At 37.7% G+C, this 23667-nt stretch overlaps 2 protein-coding genes across 8 annotated transcripts in view; one reads left to right on the top strand and one right to left on the bottom strand.

The window, feature by feature from the left end:
• The window catches only part of ATM (ATM serine/threonine kinase), a 140691-nt gene that overhangs the window by 76990 nt on the left and 40034 nt on the right, over positions 1–23667 (bottom strand). For all 7 annotated transcript variants that reach the window (XM_058424495.1, XM_058424499.1, XM_058424500.1 and 4 more), the window contains 11 exons: positions 21250–21332; positions 20997–21152; positions 19660–19735; positions 19415–19545; positions 12680–12797; positions 11091–11264; positions 9386–9555; positions 7799–8045; positions 4561–4676; positions 3167–3293; positions 2469–2668 (listed from right to left, as the gene is read on the bottom strand). In XM_058424495.1, coding sequence (XP_058280478.1) covers positions 2469–2668; positions 3167–3293; positions 4561–4676; positions 7799–8045; positions 9386–9555; positions 11091–11264; positions 12680–12797; positions 19415–19545; positions 19660–19735; positions 20997–21152; positions 21250–21332 — 1598 coding nt within the window. The remainder of the gene's footprint in view (positions 1–2468; positions 2669–3166; positions 3294–4560; positions 4677–7798; positions 8046–9385; positions 9556–11090; positions 11265–12679; positions 12798–19414; positions 19546–19659; positions 19736–20996; positions 21153–21249; positions 21333–23667) is intronic.
• Positions 1–23667, top strand: part of CUNH11orf65 (chromosome unknown C11orf65 homolog) — a 212173-nt gene that overhangs the window by 181729 nt on the left and 6777 nt on the right. The window lies entirely within an intron of this gene.

Below are 23667 nucleotides of genomic sequence, written 5' to 3'. Positions count from 1 at the left end.
CTTTACTTGTCCTTGCCCATCCCTACCCCAGCTTGGCAACAATCACAAAAGCAGCAGCCTATATCCTCGGTGTGAGACACTGGCTCATGGTAGTTCATGGAGCTAAGTAGATTAGTTGCAAACTATTGTATATGTCTATTCTAACCTGTCTGGAGCCAAGGACTGATGTAAAGTGCATGGCTCTGTTTTGTTTAACTTCATACAAGCTACAAAAGATATGGGTGTTGCTTGAAACTTTGTAAGGCTGACCAACAACCTGCAGGTGCATAGGGCAAAAGATTACTGCTGAGACATACAAGAGGCTGCCTAAAGCCTAGGAGTAGCTGGGGAGAGTATTTCTTTGGGAAATTAGTATATTCAAAAGCACCCACAAATTAGGGGGATTTCAGAAAGCCACACACATGCTCAAGATAAGACTCTTGCTCAGAAAAGACCGGAGAAGACCCTAAGCTTGTATTTGGGGCTGATCCCAAGCAATGCAGGCATGGCTAAGTGTTGAAGAAGAATCCTAGCATAAAGCCAATCTGTAAACACTAGGAAAAGTTTTCTCCTCTCATGCTTCCTCATTCCAACACTCTTGGTATCCAAGGAAATCTCTATCAAACACTATCTAAACACAAGCTAAGGTACAAAGTTTTCAGTGACCACACAAGGCAAGACACAAAAGGACATATATTGTACAACTCTAGATTAAAATATCTACAATAGGCAAATTCATTGAGACAGAAAATAGATCAGTTTCTCAATGGCCAGTGGGAAGGGGGAATGTGGAGTTACTGTGGAATGAGTAGAGAGGTTCAGTTTGAGATAATGAAAGTTTGGACATAGACAGTGGTGATGGTTGCACAACAATGGAAATGTAATTGATGCCACTGAACTGGCCATTTAATGGCAAAAATAAAAAATTTTATGTTACATAGTTTACCACAATAAAAAAGACCTTAAAAAATAGAAATCTCATTAAAATCAATGGAAAAGATCACAGATGCTAAATTGAACAACCCCAATTCTTGCTTTGTTTTTGTGTTTTCTTTTTTTTCTTGAGATGGAGTCTTGCTCTGTCGCCCAGGCTGGAGTGCAGTGGTGCGAGCTTGACTCACTGCAAGCTCTGCCTACTTGGTTCTGGCCATTTTCCTGCCTCAGCCTCCTGAGTAGCTGGGACTACAGGCACCTGCCACCACACCCGGCTAGTTTTTTTGTATTTTTAGTAGACAGGGGGTTTCACCGTGTTAGCCAGGATGGTATCAATCTCTTGACCTTGTGATCCGCCCGCCTCAGCCTCCCAAAGTGCTGGGATTACAGGCGTGAGCCACTGCGCCCAGCCGAACAACCCCAATTCTATAGTAACATTTATTTGAGGCCATCAATAGCTAGAATATTAGTATTAAAATGTTGAAGATCCTTCTTAAGATTTCTAGAATTGGAGAAGCAGTGCTTTTTTTTTTTTTTTTTTTTTTTTTCTTGAGTGAAAGTCTCACTCTGTTGCCCAGGCAGGAATGCAGTGGTGTAATCAAGGCTCACTGGCAGCCTCAAACTCTTGAGCTCAAGCCATCCTCCTACCTCACCCTCCTAAGTAGCTAGAACTACAAGCGCATATCATCATACCTGGATAATTTTCTTTCTTTCTTTTTTTTTTGAGACAGTAGTCTCGCTCTGTCTCCCAGGCTGGAGTGTAGTGGCACAATCTTTGCTCACTGTAACCTGCAACCTCTGCCTCCTGAGCACAAGCGATCCTCCCACCTCAGCCTCCAGAGTAGGTGAGACTACAGGTGCATGCCACAATCCCTGGCTAATTTTTTTAAAAAATTTTTGTAGAGATGGTGTTTCACATCATGTTGCCCAGGCTGGTCTGTAACTCCTGGGCTTAAGCAATCTACCTACCTCAACCTCCCAAAGTGCTGGGATTATAGGTGTGAGCTACCACACCTGGCCCAAATTTTCTTTTTTAAAAAATTTTTAGTAGAAACGAGGTCTGCTATGTTTCCCAGGCAATTAGTGCAATTTTTAAAAACTAATAGGTAAATATAATAGACATCTTAAAAAGCAAAATTCAGAAAGCAACACTCTGGTATCTACCTCTTAGAAGCATATAAACTTTCAGTTAAAAGAACAGGATAGGTTGGGCATAGTAGCTGATGCCTGTAATCCCAGCACACTGGGAGGCTGAGGCCTGACAGTTCGCTTGAGCCCAGGAGTTTGAGACCACCCTGGGCAATATGGTGAAACCCCACCTCTACAAAACACACAAAAAATTAGTCAGGCACGGTGGTATGCTCCTGCAGTCCCAGCTACCTGGCAGGGTGAGGAGAAAGGATAATCTGAACCCAGGAGGTTGAGGATGCAGTGAGCCGTGACTGCACCCAGCCTGGGTGGACAGTGAGTCTTTGTCTCACAACAAAACAAAGCAAAAAAACAGGAAGAACAGAATAGAAAGACTGCTTATATATTGGTCCAAATATGTTATTTACCTTTGGTTGATATAGTGAATCAAAGTATAAATAACGTCTCGAAGAACAAAGGCCCAAGCTCCTCCTAAGCCACTTTTTATATCTTTCAGTAATAAACTAACAAACAGGTGGTATATTTTAAGAATTCTGTGCTTCTTATAAACATTATTTGTTTCAGCTGCTTGCTCACATATGGCAAGAAGAATTTTCTGATAGGAATCCTAGAAAATAAACAGATTTAGTAAAAACTTGTTTAATTAGATACTCGACTACAATAAATACACTTTATATTTTTTCTTCAAGTATTTGAATACCTACACATTTTATATTTAAAAAAACTAAATAACAGAATTTAGATTTGGGTTTGATATCAAGTACAAAATGTTACATTAAGAAAATTACTATCTTAAACTATTGCCAATTTATTTAATTTTCAGAAAGTAAACTACAATTAAATAGTATATTCCTATGAAAAAGTAGATATATTCCCGAGCTAATATATGAGTAAAGTGTCACAAGATTCTGTTCTCATATGTAACATATTTCAATTAATGCTGACAAGTAAAATACCATTTAAACTTGTAAATGAATGTTTTCCTTTTTAATTATGAGATAAATTTTTCATCTGTTTACGTTTCCTCTTTAAGATGTACTTACAAAGATTTTTTTAGCTAAAAAAGAAGGAATGCTCTATTATTAAACTCATCATGTATACTTACAGGGCTTTTAGAAAGAATTTCTAAAATGCTTTTTAGCTTGTTTTTATAACAATTGCTGATATAGGCAAATGTTGCTTTAATCACATGCGATGGAAAATGAGGTGGATTAGGAGCAGGATCCAAATCCCTAACAGAGTTAAGGGAAAAAATAACAGTCATCATTTAAAAAAGTTTTGTTCATAGACCAGTGAACTTCCAAAATGAAAATTTAGATTTTAATAACCCCCAAATTCAAAAACTATTTTTCTACTGAAAAACTATACTTCCAATAAAATCACAAATGACATATCACAGTCCAGATATATAAATCAGATTATCTAAATACCTTTCACCCTCAATAACTTAAATAATCTTAAATGATCTTATAATGATTTTCTTAAAAAATCTTATAAAGTTAAAAGGCAGTTCCACAAATAAGCCTCAGTATTACTTCAGATCAGAATCAAAGCTCTATGCCCGTACTATAAAAGCAGGATTTTAAGACATGGCAATCAACACTTATTTAGACAGCGTGAAATTACATATGTGAAAGTACTTTCTCAGATATTATTACTATTTTATATGCCCAGCACAGTAGGGCACATTAAAAAAAAAAAAAAAAAAAGTAAAGTGTATTTTCAAGTAGCTTACAATCAAGCCAGGAGAACAACTCTAATGTTCATATACAACTCAGAGACATTCACATCCAAATTAAATTGTACAGATAATAAAGCACAATAAAGAAAAGGTGAGGCTGGGTACGGTGGCTCATGCCTGTAAACACAGCACTTTGGTTGACCAACACAGGGGAATCACTTGAGGCCAGAAGTTCAAGACCAGCCTGGGCAACATGGTGAAACCCTGTCTCTACCAAAAATATAAAAAATTAGCCAGGCGCAGTGATGTGCATCTGTCGTCCCAGCTACTCGAGAGGCTGAGGTGGAAGGAAGAATCGCTTGAGCCTGGAAGGCGGAGGTTGCAGTGAGCCGAGATTATGTCACTGCACTCCAGCCAGGACAACAGAGTGAGACTGCATCTCAAAAAAAAAAAAGAAAAGGTGATCTAGAAAGGCAAGACCTAGATAAAGAGAAGAGAACTAGGAATAATGTGCATAAAGAAAAAAATTTCAAGGGACAACAATTGGCACAATGTTCAGATATTACAGAAAGACTAAGAAAAGGTTATTGGGTTGGCCAACCAAGTGGTCAATTTAGAAAAAGTAATTACTGTGGGGAGACTACGGTAGAAGAGGATAGGTAATTACCTCAATTCAAAGGTGGCTATTTTTAAAGAAACAAATTTTTTAAAAAGACTGATGTCTATAAATTGAAATAGACATTGAAGGTGTCAATCAATAAACTTCTTTAAGAACTTGTGAAGTTACAGCTAGTTCTCTAAGTTTAAAATGTACATACCCTGAAAAGCCACAGAGGTCAGTGCTCTGACTGGCACTAGAATTTGCTGGCTCATGTAATGTCATCAATAACTCCACCACAATCTCTGGTAAATTACTAATGAATAAATGATCAATCTGCAAGGGCACAAAATTAAAATATATTTAATATTTTATATCTTTGAACTTCAAGACAGCTCAATAGGCATATATTACCTTATTTCCAAAAGTATTCGATGACTGTAAAAGAAAACAGATGACTCAAAGTCCAAGATTTACAAGATTATAACTAACTATACCTTTTTCTTCTATGCAGCCAACCTGTAGACTAAGAGGAAAAAGTATGAAAATCAAGCCAAACAAGGCCCCCTTAATCCAATTCTTCAATTTTACAGAATCATTTTAAATAAGACTTCAGGTCTATCATTAAATTATATGACCCGGTAATTTTCCTGCCAACCAAATTTCCCACTGATGTATAACCGCTCCTCTATCTGAATTGTACTCTTGACTTTATTTGGGGATTCTGTCTCAATTACAGAACTTTACTGTTAAGAATTCCCAGGGACTGGGAACAATGTCATCTTTGTTCCCTGCATAACTTCTTCCCAGACTTCTACTTGAGTGCCATCCCAAATTCTAAGGCTAGCTGCGATCCACATCCCCTTTCATCAATAGTGGAATAAAACGCTCCCCAACAGATTTGGACTTTTCATTAATCTACTTCCCACTATAGACAGGTAGCTTCACAAAAGACACAAATTCTCTAAATATAAAGAATCAGTCTGCTATGTTACACTTTAGTTAGATGAATGAGAATTGTGAAGTCTTAACGGTGAATGTAACAACTTTCCAAATAAGGAATTACAGTGATCTAAACCAAAAGGCAAATGGCTAATTTACTTAATGCATAAGGAAGTTCAAAAACATACTTCCTAATAACAAAAAATATTTTAGAAGGTGACAAGAAACAAACCTAACGTAAATGAGGCAGAGCAATAAGGTCTGGAGGCAGGGAACCTAACGCCAATCCATGCTGACTTCCTAGAACGAAATCAAAAGGAAAACCCAAACTTTCCATGCTCAAGTAACAAAAGGACAAGAGGCTACTCCCTTTGCAACCCCCTGCCTTTTACTGTGGCAGATAAGAAATTGAAAGTACCTCTGATTGGTCCCCTCCTATAACCAATCAGACTGATTACAGCCCACTACTTCATTTACATGGGGTGTATACCAAGTAACCAATGGGAAACCTCTGAAGGGTATTTAAACCCCAGAAAATTCTGTAACCAGGCCCTTGAGCCACTTGCTCAGGGCCCACTCCTACTCTGTGGAGTATAATTTCATTTTCAATAAATCTCTGCCTTTGTTGCTTCATTCTTTCCTTGCTTTGTGTGTTTTATATAATTCGTTTTTTGTTTTTTTTTTGAGACAAAGTCTTGCTCTGTTGCCCAGGCTGGAGTGCAGTGGTACGATCTTGGCTCACTGCAACCTCCGCCTCCCGGGTTCGTGATTCTCCTGATTCAGCTTCCCAAACAGCTGGGATTACAGGCACACACCACCACACCCAGTAGAGACGGGGTTTCACCATGTTGGCCAGTTTGGTCTCGAACTCCTGATCTCAGGTGATCCACCCACCTTGGCCTCCCAAAGTGCTGGGATTACAGGCGTGAGCCACTGCACCTGGCCAAGAATTTAACTTACATCTTTAACCAAAAAGCTAAGAAACTGTGATTTAATTTTTGCCGTTCTTCATTCTTGAGGCAAGTGTTTCAGTCAAGGTTGAACGTAATTACTTGTCCCTCCAAAACCTATTCAGGCTCTAAAAATTGTTGTCTTTTGGTTTGAATACATTAAGAAAAGAATAGTAAGATTAAGAATGCTCAGAAGACTAAGCTGGGAGATTGAATGGGAGTGGCTAGAGGCTGAGTGTCTCTCTCAAATTCCATAATCTCTGGAGTGCCTATTTCTGTTCCAGCTGTCTTTGGGAAAGGAGTCCTCTGCTCACCATTTCCCTGCAGACTTACAACCAGTTCTGAATAGGTCCACCTAAGCAACTTGCTGTTCCATTTCTTGGTTCAATATAGATAACTAGGAAACTAAAAAAAAAAAAAAGGTCTCTTGAAGTTTATCTAATACTGACCAAGTTTGGTTAGTTATCCCTTACTTATATCCAAAATAAATAAATACATACATAAATGTGGGGTGACCACAGCTTTTTTATCTTAAAAAATTTATATCTATGTTTTAATATAAGTTGCTTCAAAAAATTTTGGAATGTATATAAATGATTATAAAACAAATGAAGCTTGTTAAATCCTTCCTTACTTGACTCCTTCTTTTGACAAAGATTTAATGAATACTCAAAATATATTACGTGGTTGAGATACATCAGCCAAAAAAAAAAAAGAGAGAAAAATGTATACTGGAGAAGACTGGTAAATAATTAACATAATTCAAAAGTAAATTATGGTCTGGCAAGGTGGCTTACATCTGTAATCCCAGCACTTTGGGAGGCTGAGGTGGGAAGATCACCTGAGGTCAAGAGTTCAAGACCAGCCTGGCCAACATGGTGAAACCCCGTCTCTACTAAAAATATGAAAATTAGATGGGTGTGGTGGAGCGCAGCTGTAGTCCCAGCTACTTGGGTGGCTGAGGCAGGAGAATTGCTGGAACCCAGGAGACAGAGGCTTCAGTGAACTGAGATCATGCCACTGCACTCCAGTCTGGGCAACAGAGGAAGACTCTGTCTCAAAAACAAAAGCAAAGACAAAAAAAAAAAAGGTAAATTGTATCATACGTTAGAAGGTAATAAGTGTCATGAAAAAAACAAACGGCAGGGTATGAGAACTATAGGAATGAGGGACGGTTGTTTTTCTTGAAAAGTGGAAAGCTTGGTGAGATTGAAGAGGGAGTGAAGGTTTTCTGTACACTGTTTAGTATTCCTTGACTTTAACAACCAGCTTGCATTCATGTATTACTACAGTTAAAATAAATTTTTAAATGGCAGAAGAAAATTATTCAAATGGTTTTTTGGGTTATTTCTAATTTAAAACATTTCTACTTAGTTAAAAGCCAATCAGAGAGAGAGAACACGACATAACCAAAAAAATTCATGGGTTGGCTATGCTAGATAATGATTACCACAAGCTAAGTTTCAATATATAAATACGAATAAATCAAATAAATAGCCTTAAAACTTAAAGGTTATATCTCATATCATTCAGGGAATGAAAAGTACATAAAAATTGAAGCCATACCTGTTTTCCCAGTAAGTTTTCACTTTTAAGCATATCATAGACCTTGGTAGCAGTCTCTCTTTGCTGTGCCATCCCACTGTCTCCTGTACCCTCATAGGCAAAATAAGGAAGAATATTTACAAGAATCTTTGGAAAGCAGTCTGTTAGAAGACTTTTCCAGTCCTCTTGAATCTGATTAGCAATGGACTTCACCTCACCAAAATGACTTCTAATCACCAGATGTGGAATCAAAACCTTATAACAAGATCTAAAAATAGAAAAATTTAAAATATAGGTTATATATAACTTTTCCAAGTAAAATTTTATAAAATAGTTCTTAAAAACTGTTTTAATACCATCAGCATTAAAGTATCACACTTTATCCAGATTATTAAACATTCTTTAATTTTATAAATGGAAAAATTAAGTAAATTCTAAATAGTCACATTAAAAAAATTAGAAAGCTTAGAACATACCACCACCATGATTACGGGATTTAAAAATAGGACCTTGTTCAGTAGCACCCTTAGCAAAAAGAAAAAACAAAACAATAAAAAAAAAATGGAGACTTGAATTTATATTTATTTCTTCTGCATAATCAACTAATGTAAATGCAGTTGACCCTTGAAAAACATGGGTTTGAACTTATACTTGCATATTTTTCAACCAAATGCAGACAGAAAAACAGTATTCACGGGATGTGAAAGTCTATATACAGAGGACTGACTTTTCATATACCTGGGTTCTGCAGGGCCGACTTGGTGACTTGAGTACATGTAGATTTAGGCATACATGGGGGATCCTGGAATGAATCCCTCGCATATACAGAGATATGACTATATTGTTCTTGCCAAAATGAATGAACTATAAGGACTACTAAATTTACTTTTGTAGGAATATACTTCTTAAAGGAAACTACCTACATACAACCCATAATCTATCAGAAAACTCTATTAGAATGAATCTGAAACTCAGATCTGTGATATACTACATGTAAAATGCATACCAAAGTCCATAACACAGAGCATGTTCAATAAATATGAGATGCCTTCCCATCATCCTGATACCTAAACATTGCTTTTTAGTTGTTTCAAACCTCTCCATTTTCAAATTTTTCTTCTACGGAGTTAAAGTTAGCAAAATAAAGTTTTACATTAAGTTTCTAAATCTAATAGAAGTAATGACTAAAAGGCCTATAGTCAAGCAACAGAAAAGAAAAACAAGGCAGAAATAACCAGCTACTAGTAATTTATCTTCAATTTTTTCCAAAGGAAAGATGATCAAATATTAAAGCTAAAAAGGACCTGAAAGATCTCCTCGTGTAACTTCCTTACTTTACACATTAAAAAACCAAGGCATAGAGGGTCTTTATGTGGTTTGACCGAAGTCAGATAGCTGGCTGTTGGCACAGCTAGGACCGGATCTGAAGTCCAGTGACTCCCTTCAATACATTCTTATTAAAAGAAGCTATCCTGCTTCTCATACTATGTAGGCTCCCACACACATGTGTATGGGTATGGTATGTGTGGTGCTGGTGAGGGGACTTGCTAAATATTGTTCACTAATTTTAAATTAAACAAATTTCACATATGTCATGTATAAACTTACCTATAGAAATCCTCAATATTTGTGTAGTTTAATAAAATAAAAGGAAAAGAAGATAAGTTGTATTCAGTATCTTGAAGATTTAGCCATTCCAAAACCAGATAATCTAAATGAGATGCCATAAAGTCTTCTAAACGTCTATATCCAAAAGTTTCAGAAACTTTCTCTAAAACCTGCACGAACCAAAAAGTCAATGTGTTAAGAAAAAAGAAAAAAATAAATCATTTAAATGCTTGTTAATATTGTTTAGAGTAGGACCTAGAAACAACATTCATTTAACTTTTCTTGATTTCCTTATCTATGAGATGGGAATAATAATTAAGAAAATGTACTCAACTGGCACAGTATCTGACACATAGCAAACCCTTAATAAATGTTAAGTAAATAGAAATATAAAAATATGCTAAGAGTTTCCAACATTTGGTTATACTTAAAGGAAGATTTAATGTAAAATTATTGGCCAGGCGTGGTGGTTCACACCTGTAATCCCAACGCTTTGGGAGTCTGAGGAGGGAGGGTTGCTTAAGCCCAAGAGTTCAAGACCAGCTTGGGCAACATAGCAAGAGCCCGTCTGTATAAAAAATTAGCCAGGTGTGCGGATGTGGTGGCGGGCGCCTGTAGTCCCAGCTACTTGGGAGGCTGAGGCAGGAGAATGGCATGAGCCCGGGAGGCAGAGCTTGCAGTGAGCCAAGATTGTGCCACTGCACTCCAGTCTGGACGACAGAGCGAGACTCCGTTTCAAAAAAAAAAAATTAGCCAGGTGTGGTGGCACATGCCTGTAGTCCCAGCTACTCAGGAGGCTTGGGAGGATCGCTTGAGCCCAGGAGGTCAAGACTGCAGTGAGCCATGATCGCATCACCGCACTCCAGCCTGGATGACAGAGTAAGACCCTGTCTTTCAAAATAAATAAATAAATATAAAGTAAAATTATTTCTCTTAGGCTTAAATCCAAGTAAGAAAAATGTAAACTTGTGATTATTAGGTAATGTATTTGTATACTTTTAAGAAACACCAAACAAGTCTTATACTGAGAGGTAAAAGGCTAACCAACCGATCATAGGCTGGCTTACTCCAAAGCACCACAGAAACTATGCTGGTAGAATGTTAACTGGCATAATATCAGTCCACTGACCTACCACTGATTTATCACATAAAAATTTGCAATGGAAAGGCCTGGAACTTCCTAAACCATAAATGCTGAGGTGATGGAAAAGGGATGGGGCCAACATTCTATAATACCGTGCTGATGCAGTAATTATAAGGCTTGGACGCTAGTCCTTCTCCCCTGATAACTGAACTTAAAAGCCTGATAGCTCTAAAATTTGACTTCTGGCCCTGCTAGATCCCAATGTGCTGCCCCAGAATCTACCGGGCAAAACACCTATACTGCTCTTGTCTCCATGTGTTTCTCTCAATAAATACTATTTCCAAAAGCCTGGTCAGTCTGGTGGACAAGTCATTCACCCTTGTTAGTACAATGAAAGCCTTGTGAAATGCTCTTAAATGGAATGTAAGAAACAACAGTGCGTACACATAAATACACCATTTGAATAGTTTTTATATAACTGCTTTCCAATGTTCCCAACCTAAAAAATAAAATTGTTTCCTAGTCTTAAATAAGTGCCACTCAGAAAATCTAGCTTTAACTTTTTAAATTATTTCACAGTGACCTAAGGAAGCTTCTAATAAAATACTCATCCACATATACCTTTTTCACAAGGTGAGGTTCTAATCCATTCTCTTTCACAGATTTACATAGGGCAAACAAAGCCTGTTTTTCGCAGATAGGGCTGCAGGATAAAACTACAGCTATCAATGTCAGTAAAACAGATTTTCTATTATAAATTTCATCCACAGGTTCAGGGTTCTCAGCACTATGGGACTTAAAGAGAAATTAAAAAAAATAACGTAATGTAAAATGTAAATGTTTAACAATCAATTATAAAATCCCAACTGAACTCCAGATTTTTTGACTAGCTATACACATTTCAAAAACCTACTCACTAATCCTAGTTCTGTCTTTTGGTACAAGAAAGAGTAAGGACCAACACCTTTGCTAAATCACAAGCATTGACATGTTTAAAAACAATTATGAGCTTTCCACTAAGTCAATTCCTTCATCCATTTTGTATAAGACACAGATCTATAACATTCTGGCTAAAAGTCTTTTACTTTACTCAGAACCAAACCAAACATTATAGTTATCCTATAAAAATTACAGAAACATTTAATAACTGAAACAGTGTAATTGGATTGCTTGTAACACAAAGGATATTTGTTTGGGGGATGGATACCCCATTCTCCATGATGTGATTATTTCACATTGTATACCTGTATCAAAACATCTCATGTACCCCCCAAATATACACACACACACACACACACACACACACACACCCCTACTATGTACCCATAAAAATTAAAAAATCTAAAAATACAGCAAAAAGTATAAAAGATTCAAGTTCTTGTATTAACTTTGTTCACGACAATATGCTTCTATTAATGCAGTGTAAGACAGAGTTAGCCTTTTTTGATAACTGTAATACAATGTTGATTCATACTATAATCGCAAGACATAAAACTTCCTAGGTCTTTTTCGAAATAAATTGCTGTCAGATCAATATTTTCCCTTTTTGCAGATGACAGGCTGATTTAAAATGTATAATACACATTATCTCATTAGATTTTATGTTATTTACACTTATCTTTCTAATCTATTGAAATTCTTTTCTAAACTCACATTCTTTCAATTTCCTGCTATCACAGACTTGACAGTTATTTAACTATCTTAAACACTTGTAAGAAACAAACCGGGGCATAAATATATGAAAAAATTTGAACTCTAAGATAATCATTACCATAAAAAATATATTATTCTACAGAAATGTGAAATATCACAAGTTTCACTGTAAACACCACAATGATTTGATCTTGTGTGAGATTCTTCTCCTCAATCCATTTCTTCCCACTGTCACCTGTTCCCTTAATTAGCTTTTAATCAGATCACATAGGAAAGGATTTTTTTTTTTAAAAAGGAAGCCATTTATATGCCCATAAAAACTCAGTTAAATTTTGAGTTTCTCCCTAAAAATGCTAAACCAAAAGAAATTGCTATGATTTGACCCATTGTGACCCAGAAATAATGCAGTTTCATTCAATTCATACCGTTGTTTTAGAGCAGCTTTATACTGTAAACTACTGGATTATAAACTCTCTTATGCCAAACTTGGTGAAGTAATTTATGGGATATTCATAGAAAGCATATGATAACAGCAAATACATGTTACTTAAAATTACCATTTCTCTCATTCCTTCCTGAGCTTTCAAGTATGCATTTTCAAAAGCAGTTTGCTGAAGCTTCAAAGGAAGTGCTTTCAGTAACCTGGAAGAATCTCCCTTTGTGTCCTGGAACAATCTTAAAACAAGCAAACAAACAAACAGTGAAATAATTTTTTAATTTCAAACCCTACTTTCCAAAGCATATTCCAGAACAAAAATAAATCACTCTGTGAGACATAATAACATACCAGCTCTTTCTTAAAGACTAATAAAACCTTAGTTTATTTAAAGAAGTTCAGATCAGCAGCTTAGTATTAAGGTCTTGAATACAAAATCTGTTTTCTCCTAGAACTGAAGAGTGTCTTAAAATATATTTTAACTATTGCCCAAATTTGAACAGCACTGAACTCAAACTAGCCAGAAAAGATCAACTGTTCTCTGGCCAAACACCAATTAGTTGAGTCCACAGATTCCAATGTCAACCTGCTCTAATATTTAATCACTCTGAAAGTGGGTAAGTTAATGTTTTTATGTACCATTAAAATTTTGTTTTATGTGATGGAAAAAAGTTGATCAGTACACCTTTTGCGTAATAGTCACATATTTAAGGATAACTCTTTAATCAACTTTGTCTTTTATCCTTTTTTAGTAATCGAAGCTTTTATAATTGTTTATGTTCCTCTGATTCTTCTAGTTTCACTCACTGCTCTTAAAATAGCTGAATATTAGATATCTGCTATTGTCTGAATGTTTAACCCCTCCAAATGCCATGTTGAAATCTGATCCCCATTGGGTTATGCCTAATGGGAGGTGTCTGAGTCATGGGGGCAGATCCCTCACGAATAGATTAAGGCCTGAAGGTAAGGAATGAGTGAGTTCTCACTATTCAGTTCCCACAAGGGCTGGTTATTTAAAAAAAGAGCCTGGCATGGCCTTCCCTGCCTCCACCCTTGCTTCCTCTCTCACCATGTGATCTCTGCACACACTGATTCCTCTTTGCCTTCTGCCATGAGTCTGAGGCCCTTACTAGATGTAGACGCCATATGCCAAATAAACCTCTTTTCTTTGTAAATATCCAGCCTCAGGTTTTCCTTTATAGCAACACAAAGGGACTAAGACAAAATCTAACAAGTGTAAAATAAAAAAAAAAAAAGAATGCTACTTGCATGTTATTCTTGAATTTATGCTTTTTGAATCTTCAATTTTTTTAATGCCACCACTACACTGCCGCCTTATTACATTCAACTCAGTCTTACATTACCTCAGTCCTTAAAGTTCAGCATACATTTGCTTTAATCTGTGAGATTTAATAAGGACTTGAACTACTAAACGTATTCATTAGAAATCCTTGCAATGCATTATGGTCTTACTAAAAAGAGTTCCAAATCTGAGGAGTTAGACACAAAATCTAGTTTATGAAAACATTACTGTCAGCATATTCAAATACTGAAATATTAGTTTTAATACTTTATGTTACTGCTGAACAATATAGTGATCATTTATTATTGATCGCTTACATTTCAAAGTTACTCAAATGATTTTCAGCTTTGATGTTTTTGAAGCATCATGTAATTTTTTTTCAAGTACATTCATTTATTTTAAAACAGTTATTGGATACCTATCACATGCCAAGTATTGTTTTCGGTGCTAAAAATACAACAATGAACAGAACAGACAAAAACCAGTGCCTTTTAGGAACATATATACTAGTGGAATAGGGAGAAGTAAATATATTAAAATATGTTTCACGTTATCATAAATGCTAGAGAAAAATAAAACAAGGGAATAGCAAGATGGCAACATAGGAACAGTTCTGGTCTGCAGCTCCCAGTGAGATCAACACAGAAGGTGGTGATTTCTGCATTTCCAACTGAGGTAGCTGGCTCATCTCATTGGGACTGGTTAGACAGTGGGTACAGCCCACGGAGGGAGAGTCAAAGCAGGGTGGGGTGTAGCCTCACCCGGGAAGCACAAGGGGTCGGGGAACTCCCTCCCCTAGCCAAGGGAAGCCGTGAGGGGCTATGCTGTGAGGGGCTATGCTGTGAGGAATGGTGGATTCCAGCCCAGATACTATGCTTTTCCCACGGTCTTTGCAACCCGCAGACCAGGAGATTTCCTTGGGTGCCTACACCACCAGGGCCCTGGGTTTCAAGCACAAAGCTGGGCGGCCATTTGGGCAGACACTGAGCTAGCTGCAAGAGTTTTTTTTCATACCCCAGTGGCACCTGGAACGCCAGCAAGACAGACCCATCCACTTCCCTAGAAAGGGGGCTGAAGCCAGGGAGCCAAGTAGTCTAGCTCAGTGGATCTCACCCCCATGGAGACCAGCAAGTTAAGATCCACTGGCTTGAAATTCTTGCTGCCAGCACAACAGTCTGAAGTCGACCTGGGACATTGGAGCTTGGTGGGGGGAGGGGCGTCTGCAATTACTGAGGCTTCAGTAGGATTTTTTCCCCTCACAGTATAAACAAAGCCACTAGGAAGTTCGAACCAGGCGGAGCCCACCATAGTGCCACAAAGCCACTGTAGCCAGACTGCCTCTCTAGATTCCTCCTCTCTGGACAGGGTATCTCTGAAAGACAGGCAGCAGCCCCAGTCAGGGGCTTATAGATAAAATTCCCATCTCCCTGGGACAGAGCACCTGGGGGAATGGGCGGCTGTGGGCACAGCTTCAGCAGACTTAAACGTTCCTGCCTGCCAGCTCTGAAGAGAATAGCGGATCTCCCAGCACAGCACTCGAGCTCTGCTAAGGGACAGACTGCCTCCTCAAGTGGGTCCCTGACTCCCGTGCCTCCTGACTGGGAGACACCTCCCAGCAGGGGTCGACAGACACCTCATACAGAAGAGCTCCGGCTGCCATCTGGCGGGTGCCCCTCTGAGACGAACCTTCCCAGAGGAAGGAACAGGCAGCAATCTTTGCTGTTCTGCAGCCTCCACGGGTGATACCCAGGCAAACAGGGTCTGGAGTGGACCTCCAGCAAACTCCAGCAGACCTGCAGCAGAGGGGCCTGACTGTAAAAAGGAAAACTAACAAACAGAAAGGAATTACATCAACATCAACAAAAAGGACGTCCACACAGAAACCCCATCCAAAGGTCACCAACATCAAAGACCAAAGGTAGATAAATCCACGAAGATGAGGAAAAACCAGCGCAAAAGGGCTGAAAATTCCAAAAACCAGAATGCCTCTTCTGCTCCAGAGGATCACAATTCTTCACCAGCAAGGGAACAAAACTGGACGGAGAATGAGTTTGACGAACTGACAGAAGTAGGCTTCGGAAGATGTGTAATAACAAACTCCTCTGAGCTAAAGGAGCATGTTCTAACCCAATGCAAGGAAGCTAAGAACCTTGAAAAAGGGTTAGAGGAACTGCTAACTAGAATAATCAGTGTAGGGAAGAACATAAACGACCTGATGGAGCTGAAAAACGCAGGACGAGAACATCGTGAAGCATACACAAGTATCAATAGCCGAATTGATTAAGCAGAAGAAAGGATATCAGAGATTGAAGATCAACTTAATGAAATAAAGCATGAAGACAAGATTAGAGAAAAAAGAATGAAAAGTAACAAACAAAGCCTCCAAGAAATATGGGACTATATGAAAAGACCAAATCTACGTTTGACTGGTGTACCTGAAAGTGATGGGGAGAATGGAACCAAGTTGGAAAACACTCTTCAGGATATTATCAGAACTTCCCCAACCTAGCGAGACAGGCCAACATTCAAATTCAGGAAATACAGAGAACACCACAAAGATACTCCTCAAGAAGAGCAACCCCAAGACACATAATCATCAGATTCACCAAGGTTGAAATGAATGAAAAAATGTTAAGGGCAGCCAGAGAGAAAGGTCAAGTTGCCCACAAACGGAAGCCCATCAGACTAACAGCGGACCTCTCGGCAGAAACCTTACAAGCCAGAAGAGAGTGGGGGCCAATATTCAACACTCTTAAAGAAAATCATTTTCAACCCAGAATTTCATATCCAGCCAAACTAAGCTTCATAACCAAAGGAGAAATAAAATCCTTTATAGACAAGCAAATGCTGAGAGATTTTGTCAACACCAGGCCTGCCTTACAAGAGCTCCTGAAGGTAGCACTAAATATGGAAAGGCAAAGCTGGTACCAGCCACTGCAAAAACATACCAAATTGTAAAGACCATTGACACTATGAAGAAACTGCATCAACTAATGGGCAAAATAACCAGTTAGCATCATAATGACAGGATCAAATTCACACATAACAATATTAACCTTAAATGTAAATGGGCTAAAATGTCCCAGTTAAAAGACAGAGACTGGCAAATTGGATAAAGAGTCAAGACCCATCAGTGTGCTGTATTCAGGGGACTCATCTCACATGCAAAAACACACATAGGCTCAAAATAAAGGGATGGAGGAATATTTACCAAGCAAATAGAAAGAAAAAAAGCAACGGTTGCAATCCTAGTCTCTGATAAACATCCAACAAAGATCAAGAAAGACAAAGAAGGGTATTACATGATGGTATAGGGATCAATGCAACAAGAAGTGCTAACTATCCTAAATATATATGCACCCAATACAGGAGCACCCAGATGCATAAAGCAAGTTCTTAGAGACCTACGAAGAGACTTAGACTCCCACACAATAATAGCGGGAGACTTTAACACCCCACTGTCAATATTAGACAGATCAATGAGACAGAAAATTAACAAGGATATTCAGGACTTGAACCGAGCTCTGGACCAAGCGGACCTAATAGACATCTACAGAACTCTCCACCCCAAATCAACAGAGTAATATACATTCTTCTCAGCACCACATCACACTTATTCTAAAACTGACCACATAACTGAAAGTAAAACACTTCTTAGCAAATGCAAAAGAATGGAAATCATAACAGTCTCTCAGATCACAGCGCAATCAAATTAGAAGTGAGGATTAAGAAACTCACTCAAAACCACACAACTACATGGAAACTGAACAACCTGCTCCTGAATGACTACTAGGTAAATAATGAAATGAAGGCAGAAATAAGTAAGTTCTTTGAAAACAATAAGAACAAAGACACAATGTACCAGAATCTCTGGGACACAGCTAAAGCAGTGTTTAGAGGGAAATTTATAGCACTAAATGCTCACAGGACAATGTGGGAAAGATCTAAAATTGACACCCTAATATCACAATTAAAAGAACTAGAGAAGCAAGAGCAAACAAATTTAAAAGCTAGCAGAAGACAAGAAATAACTAAGATCAGAGCTGAAGTGAAGGAGATAGAGACACACACACAAAAAAAGCCTTTTAAAAAAATCTTAATCCAAGAGCAGGTTTTTTGAAAAGATTAACAAAACAGACCGCTAGCAAGATTAATAAAGAAGAAAAGAGAGAAGAATCAAATAGACACAATAAAAAATGATAAAGAGGATAATACCACTGATCCTACAGAAATACAAACTACCATCACACAATACTATAAATACCTCTACACAAATAAACTAGAAAATCTAGAAGAATGATAAATTCCTAGACACATACAACCTCCCGACTAAAGCAGGAAGAAGTCAAATCCCTGAATAGACCAATAACAAGTTCTGAAATTGAGGCAGTAATTAATAGCCTACCAACCAAAAAAAGCCCAGGACCAGATGGATTCACAGCTGAATTCTACCAGAGTTACAAAGAGGAGCTGGTACCATTCCTTCGGAAACTATTCCAAACAACAGAAAAAGAGGGACTCTTCCCTAACTCATTTTATGATGCCAGCATCATCCTGATACCAAAACCTGGCAGAGACACAAGAAAAAAATAAAATTTCAGGCCATTATCCGTGATGAACATCAATGTGAAAATCTTCAATAAAATACTGGCAAACTGTATCCAGCACATCAAAATGCTTATCCACCACTATCAAGTTAGCTTCATCCCTGGGATGCAAGGCTGATTCAACATACACAAATCAATAAACATAATCCATCACATAAACAGAATGAATGACAAAAACTACATGATTAAAGGCTCACGCCTATGATCTCAGCACTTTGGGAGGACAAGGTGGGTGGATCACCTGAGGTCAGGAGTTCAAGACCAGCCTGGCCAACATGGCGAAACCCCATCTCTACGAAAAATAAAAAAATTAGCCGGGCGTGGGGGCAGGTGCCTGTAATCCCAGCTACTCAGGAGGATGAGGCAGGAGAATTGCTTGAACCGAGGAGGTGGAGGCTACAGTGAACCGAGATCATGCCATTGCACTCCAGCCTGGGAGACATGAGTGAAACTCTGTCTCAAAAAAAAAAAGAATGAAATTAATACATGTTTATTCCAGTACTCAAATATAAAAGATCCTCATGATAGAATCCTTCCAGTGCTTCACTGGATGTTCACTCAAGTAAATATAATTGTAATTAGCACAATGTAAAATGTGCTAATTATCATTTTATAAACTCACATAAAATCACAGTAATTTCCAAACAGTCCATATCTCCTGTACATGATAGTAGACACACCTCACTCAAGTCAACCACTTGTTAGCTCTGTGGCATAAGCAAGTTACTTTACCTAAGTCACAGTTTTCATTTATAAATTGAAGGAAATAATAGAATCTAAGTGATAGAAGTGTAAGAATTAAGAATAAACATAAATGCCAGGCACACCGTATATACTCAACAAGTGTTAGCTATTTTTAATATCGCAACTGTGAACTGTTACTATGTAAGACATTCTACTGCCGTCTGCAGCATTCCAAATACTTCATGAATAGTTGACCCATTACCTATTGATTGACTCTGCAGCCAACATGCGAACTTGGTGATGATTATCAGCAAGAAATTGTGTAAATACTTCGTTTACAGGAAAGTCTTTTCCCATTACATTAAGAATGGCCCATTTTGAATAAGGATCGGCCTATGGGAAAAGAACTGAGGTTAAACATGAAATAGAGAAAAATTACTCATTAACAAACAAAGACTGCTTTAAGATTCTCAATGGAGATCTTACTAAAAAAATGCAAAAACTCACCTCAAGCAAAGTTTTAAGGCAATTTACTAGGGCCATTCTTACAGAGAATGTATATTTCCTCTCCTTTGTTAGATGCCTGAAATCAAGTAAGTTTTCCAAAGTTAAATAATCATTCTGATAAAAGCACTCAGAAAACTCACTGAATATTAAGGTTATAATAAGTTGCTTCCAATATGTCTTTCTGTGCTAAACTTATTTGTCATTATGTGGAATATGCCAACATACTCACCTTCCCAAAAATTCAAGGTAAAAGAAATTAGTGTGCAAGAATTCATTTTAGCATATATTATTTGTTTTATACCATTATGTCTCTTTTTTGGGGGCTACCATAGAATGGCTAACTACATTATAGTAAACTTACTTTAGAAAGGAATTTCTTTGTTAAAGTTTTGTTTGGTATATTGAAGATTTCAAAACCACAATTAGGCCGGGTGCACTGGCTCACACCTGTAATCCCAACACTTTGGGAAGCCAAGGTGGGCAGATCACTGGAGGTCAGGAGTTTGGGACCAGCCTGGCCAACATGTTGAAACCCCATCTCTACTAAAAATGCAAAAAAATTAGCCAGGCATTGTGGCGGGAGCCTGTAATCATAGCTGCTCGGGATGCTGAGGCAGGAGAATTGCTTGAACCTACTAGGCGGAGGTTGCAGTGAGCAGATATAGCACCACTGCACTCCAGCCTGCAGCCTGGGTGATGGAGTGAGACTCCATCTCAAAAAAACACAAAAACAAAAAACATTCTATTGATTTAGAATTACGCAGCAATCAAATAGTACAAGGGTTCTAAATTATATGTATGTGCTCCTCTGTAAGTATCAGGGTGTTATCTTGGAATGTGACAATATGCATAAAATAACCAGATAAGGACAAGGCCAATTTGTTCACTTTGGGAACATGAACAATTCAACTGATTTTGGCTTGTTGTCCTTTCTTTATTCACTATATATGTCAAATTATTAAGTGATTCAAAATTTGCACAGAAATGAGTTAAACAGTTTAGAAAGCCAAGCCTTAAACAAAAAGCAATGTAGTTCTTCAAGCAACTGAGGGAAACACAAATTACATTCTGCTATTCTTAAAAGATGTATTAGCTATGTAGGAAGATCAGAAGAAATCACTGATGTGGATACAAAACTTGCATTCGTATCTACAGATAGCAAAAGAAAAATAAGACCACAAAATGACAAGTTAATGGGTACAGTACACCAACATGGCACATGTATACATACGTAACAAACCTGCACATTGTGCACATGTACCCTAAAACTTAAAGTATAATAAAATAAAGTTAAAAAAAAGAAAGAAAAATAAGACCACAAAATAGACTGTACCTACCAAAATGCTCCAATCACTGTAAGAAACTGTCCTTGAGCATCCCTTGTGTTCTCAGAGTCCATATTGCTTTGACCTAGGTTTTTCACTATATGAAGGACATGGTTTAAAATAGTTTTACAAACATCTTGGTCACGACGATACAAAGAACACACATTGCTGTGGTAAAAAAAAAAAAAGTTTAACTTTATAAGCTTAACAGAACACATCAGTTATTTTATAAATTTAAAGTGAACATAAGGTTTTAATTTCTTACGATAGTGGTTTCAGAAGTTCAACAACATCTTCCACTGGCAAGGGGTACTCTTCTCCAGGAAGCTCCTTTAAAAGCATTAGATACTAAAATGGTAGGAGGGAAAAAAATCAGGTTTATCCACAAATCATTTACTTTAAAAAGTATATAAACATAGGCCGGGTGCAGTGGCTCACACCTGTAATCCCAGCACTTTGGGAGGCTGAAGCAGGCAGATCACAAGGTCAGGAGTTTGAGAACAACCTGGCCAATATGGTGAAACTCCATCTCTACTAAAAACACAAAAATTAGCCAGGGGTGGTGGCAGGCGCCTATAATCCCAGCTACTCAGGAGGCTGAGGCAGGAGAATCACTTGAACCTGGAAGGCGGAGGTTGCAGTGAGCCGAGATCGCGCCACTGCACTCCATCCCGGGCAACACAGCGAGATTCCATTTCAAAAAAAAAATTTTTTTAAGTATATAAACATAAATTCATACATGCACACACGTACACACACACACACAGCTGTAAATTTTTAACAGGTATATAGTAAAAACAAAAGGCTTTGATGTCAAACAGAAAATTCAAATCCCAGTACCACAGCCTTAACTTTTTTGGTAAAAAACTTGCCTTATGTCATCTAGAGCCTTCGTACCCTCATCTGTAGAGTGGAGATATATCACTTACCTGGCCAGATAACTGTGAGGATTAGAGAAAATAAACGTAAAAGTCTAGCTTCTATTGTGGAATTCAATAAATGATCATTATTACCACTGTTGCAATTAACAGCTTGAGCAAGATTCTGAAACTGTAAGTCTCCACTCTCCCCAAATAATGCTTGGGGATAATAGACCAGTGGTTGAAAACTATTAATGAATTTTGGAAAGCAGAAATAATCATGGGCAGGGAAGAAGTCAAAAACCCTGACCTATCTTCCCACAAGGCAATCTTGGAAGGCTCTTTATGGTACTATGGACAGAAAGGGCTGTTGCAATGACCAGTTATAATGGTAGTTATTATCTGGGCAGCCAGTTTCCGAGAACTACCAAATAATTTTCTGGCTATACTGAAATAATAAGGGATTTTTTTTCCTATTTACATATAGAATAATATATTTCTTAATCCTTTTCAGATATTAACAAAGGAAATTAAATGATCCTTTTCATTATTTGACATTAAGAGTCATGTACATGAGGTTACTGAATGTTTTGAAGTGACTTGAAACATCAATACTTCAAGAAAAGCATGTAACTTCCTCTTGGTCAGGGATAGAGACTTGAGTATCTGACAGGACCTAAACCAGGGGCCCAAACAGGGCACAACCAAACTTGTTTTCTCACTCTAAGGGATTGACGTGCATTTTCACCAAGGGTGGGAAACATGACCAGGGATTCCACCAATGACTCAGTCTACAATTTACTGTGATCAGAGGTTCTAATTAGGGACTCACCAGGCATGTTTGACAATTTGCTGGAAGTGGGGACATGACCTAGGACCCAACTTGCTACTTGCTAGGCCAGGGGCTCTACCTCCACATACACTGGGGCTAGGGCTAAGAAAATGACCCACATGGTCAGATTAGTTATATATAAGGTTGTTGAGCAAATAAGTAAATGTATTCAGGTTGAGTGGATAGTCAGGTTTTGGGGTGTTTTTTTAACTGCTAGTAAAGCAATTTATAAATTTGGACAGAAAAAAAGATAAACTGTGTGATGTTGGCTTGGATTTGAAGATATCTATCAACAGACAGATAAATGGACAGGGTGAAGGCAGAAGAGGAATTACTTTTGCAACATTCTCATCAAAGTATAAATCTAATCATAAGGAAACATCAGACAAACTCAGAGCAATGGACCTGTACTATTCAAATATATGAAGGTCATGATAAATAAAAAAAGAACTGTTCCAGATTGAAGGAGACTAAACAGACTATACACCTAAATGCAATGACAAAATGTTAACTTCCTGATTTTGATGATTATACTGTAGGGATACACAGAAGTGTATCCTTGTTTTTAGGAAATATACACTGAAGTATAAGGAGCATCATGTGTGCAACTTCATCTCAAAATGGTTCAGAGAAAACGATGTGTGTGTCTGCATATGAGTGTGTGTGTGGAGAGAGGGAATGACTAAGCAAATATGGTAAAATGTTAACTGCAGTATTCTTGTAACTTCACTATCATTTCAAAATCAAATCCAAAAAACTGAAAATATATAAACTAAGGTCAAAGGCAAGGTTCCAACTTCAAACACAATGTTATGTAATATTTTTACATTCAGGGTCTATGTTTCTTAGCCTAATTAAAATAATTTATAACAATTAAACCTAAAGAGAATAAATCTATCCAAAACCCATCTAAGTTTTAATATTTCAGCATCCACTTAAATTTGCTCACAGCACATTAGAAGAAAAAGTGTTATTTTCCAACTAGTCTCAG

The sequence above is a fragment of the Hylobates moloch genome, unplaced genomic scaffold (genome assembly GCF_009828535.3).
Source record: "Hylobates moloch isolate HMO894 unplaced genomic scaffold, HMol_V3 SCAFFOLD_11, whole genome shotgun sequence".
NCBI lineage: Eukaryota > Metazoa > Chordata > Mammalia > Primates > Hylobatidae > Hylobates > Hylobates moloch.
The sequence above is the reverse complement of the archived record's forward strand: the minus strand, read 5'-3'. Positions and strand labels throughout refer to the sequence as shown.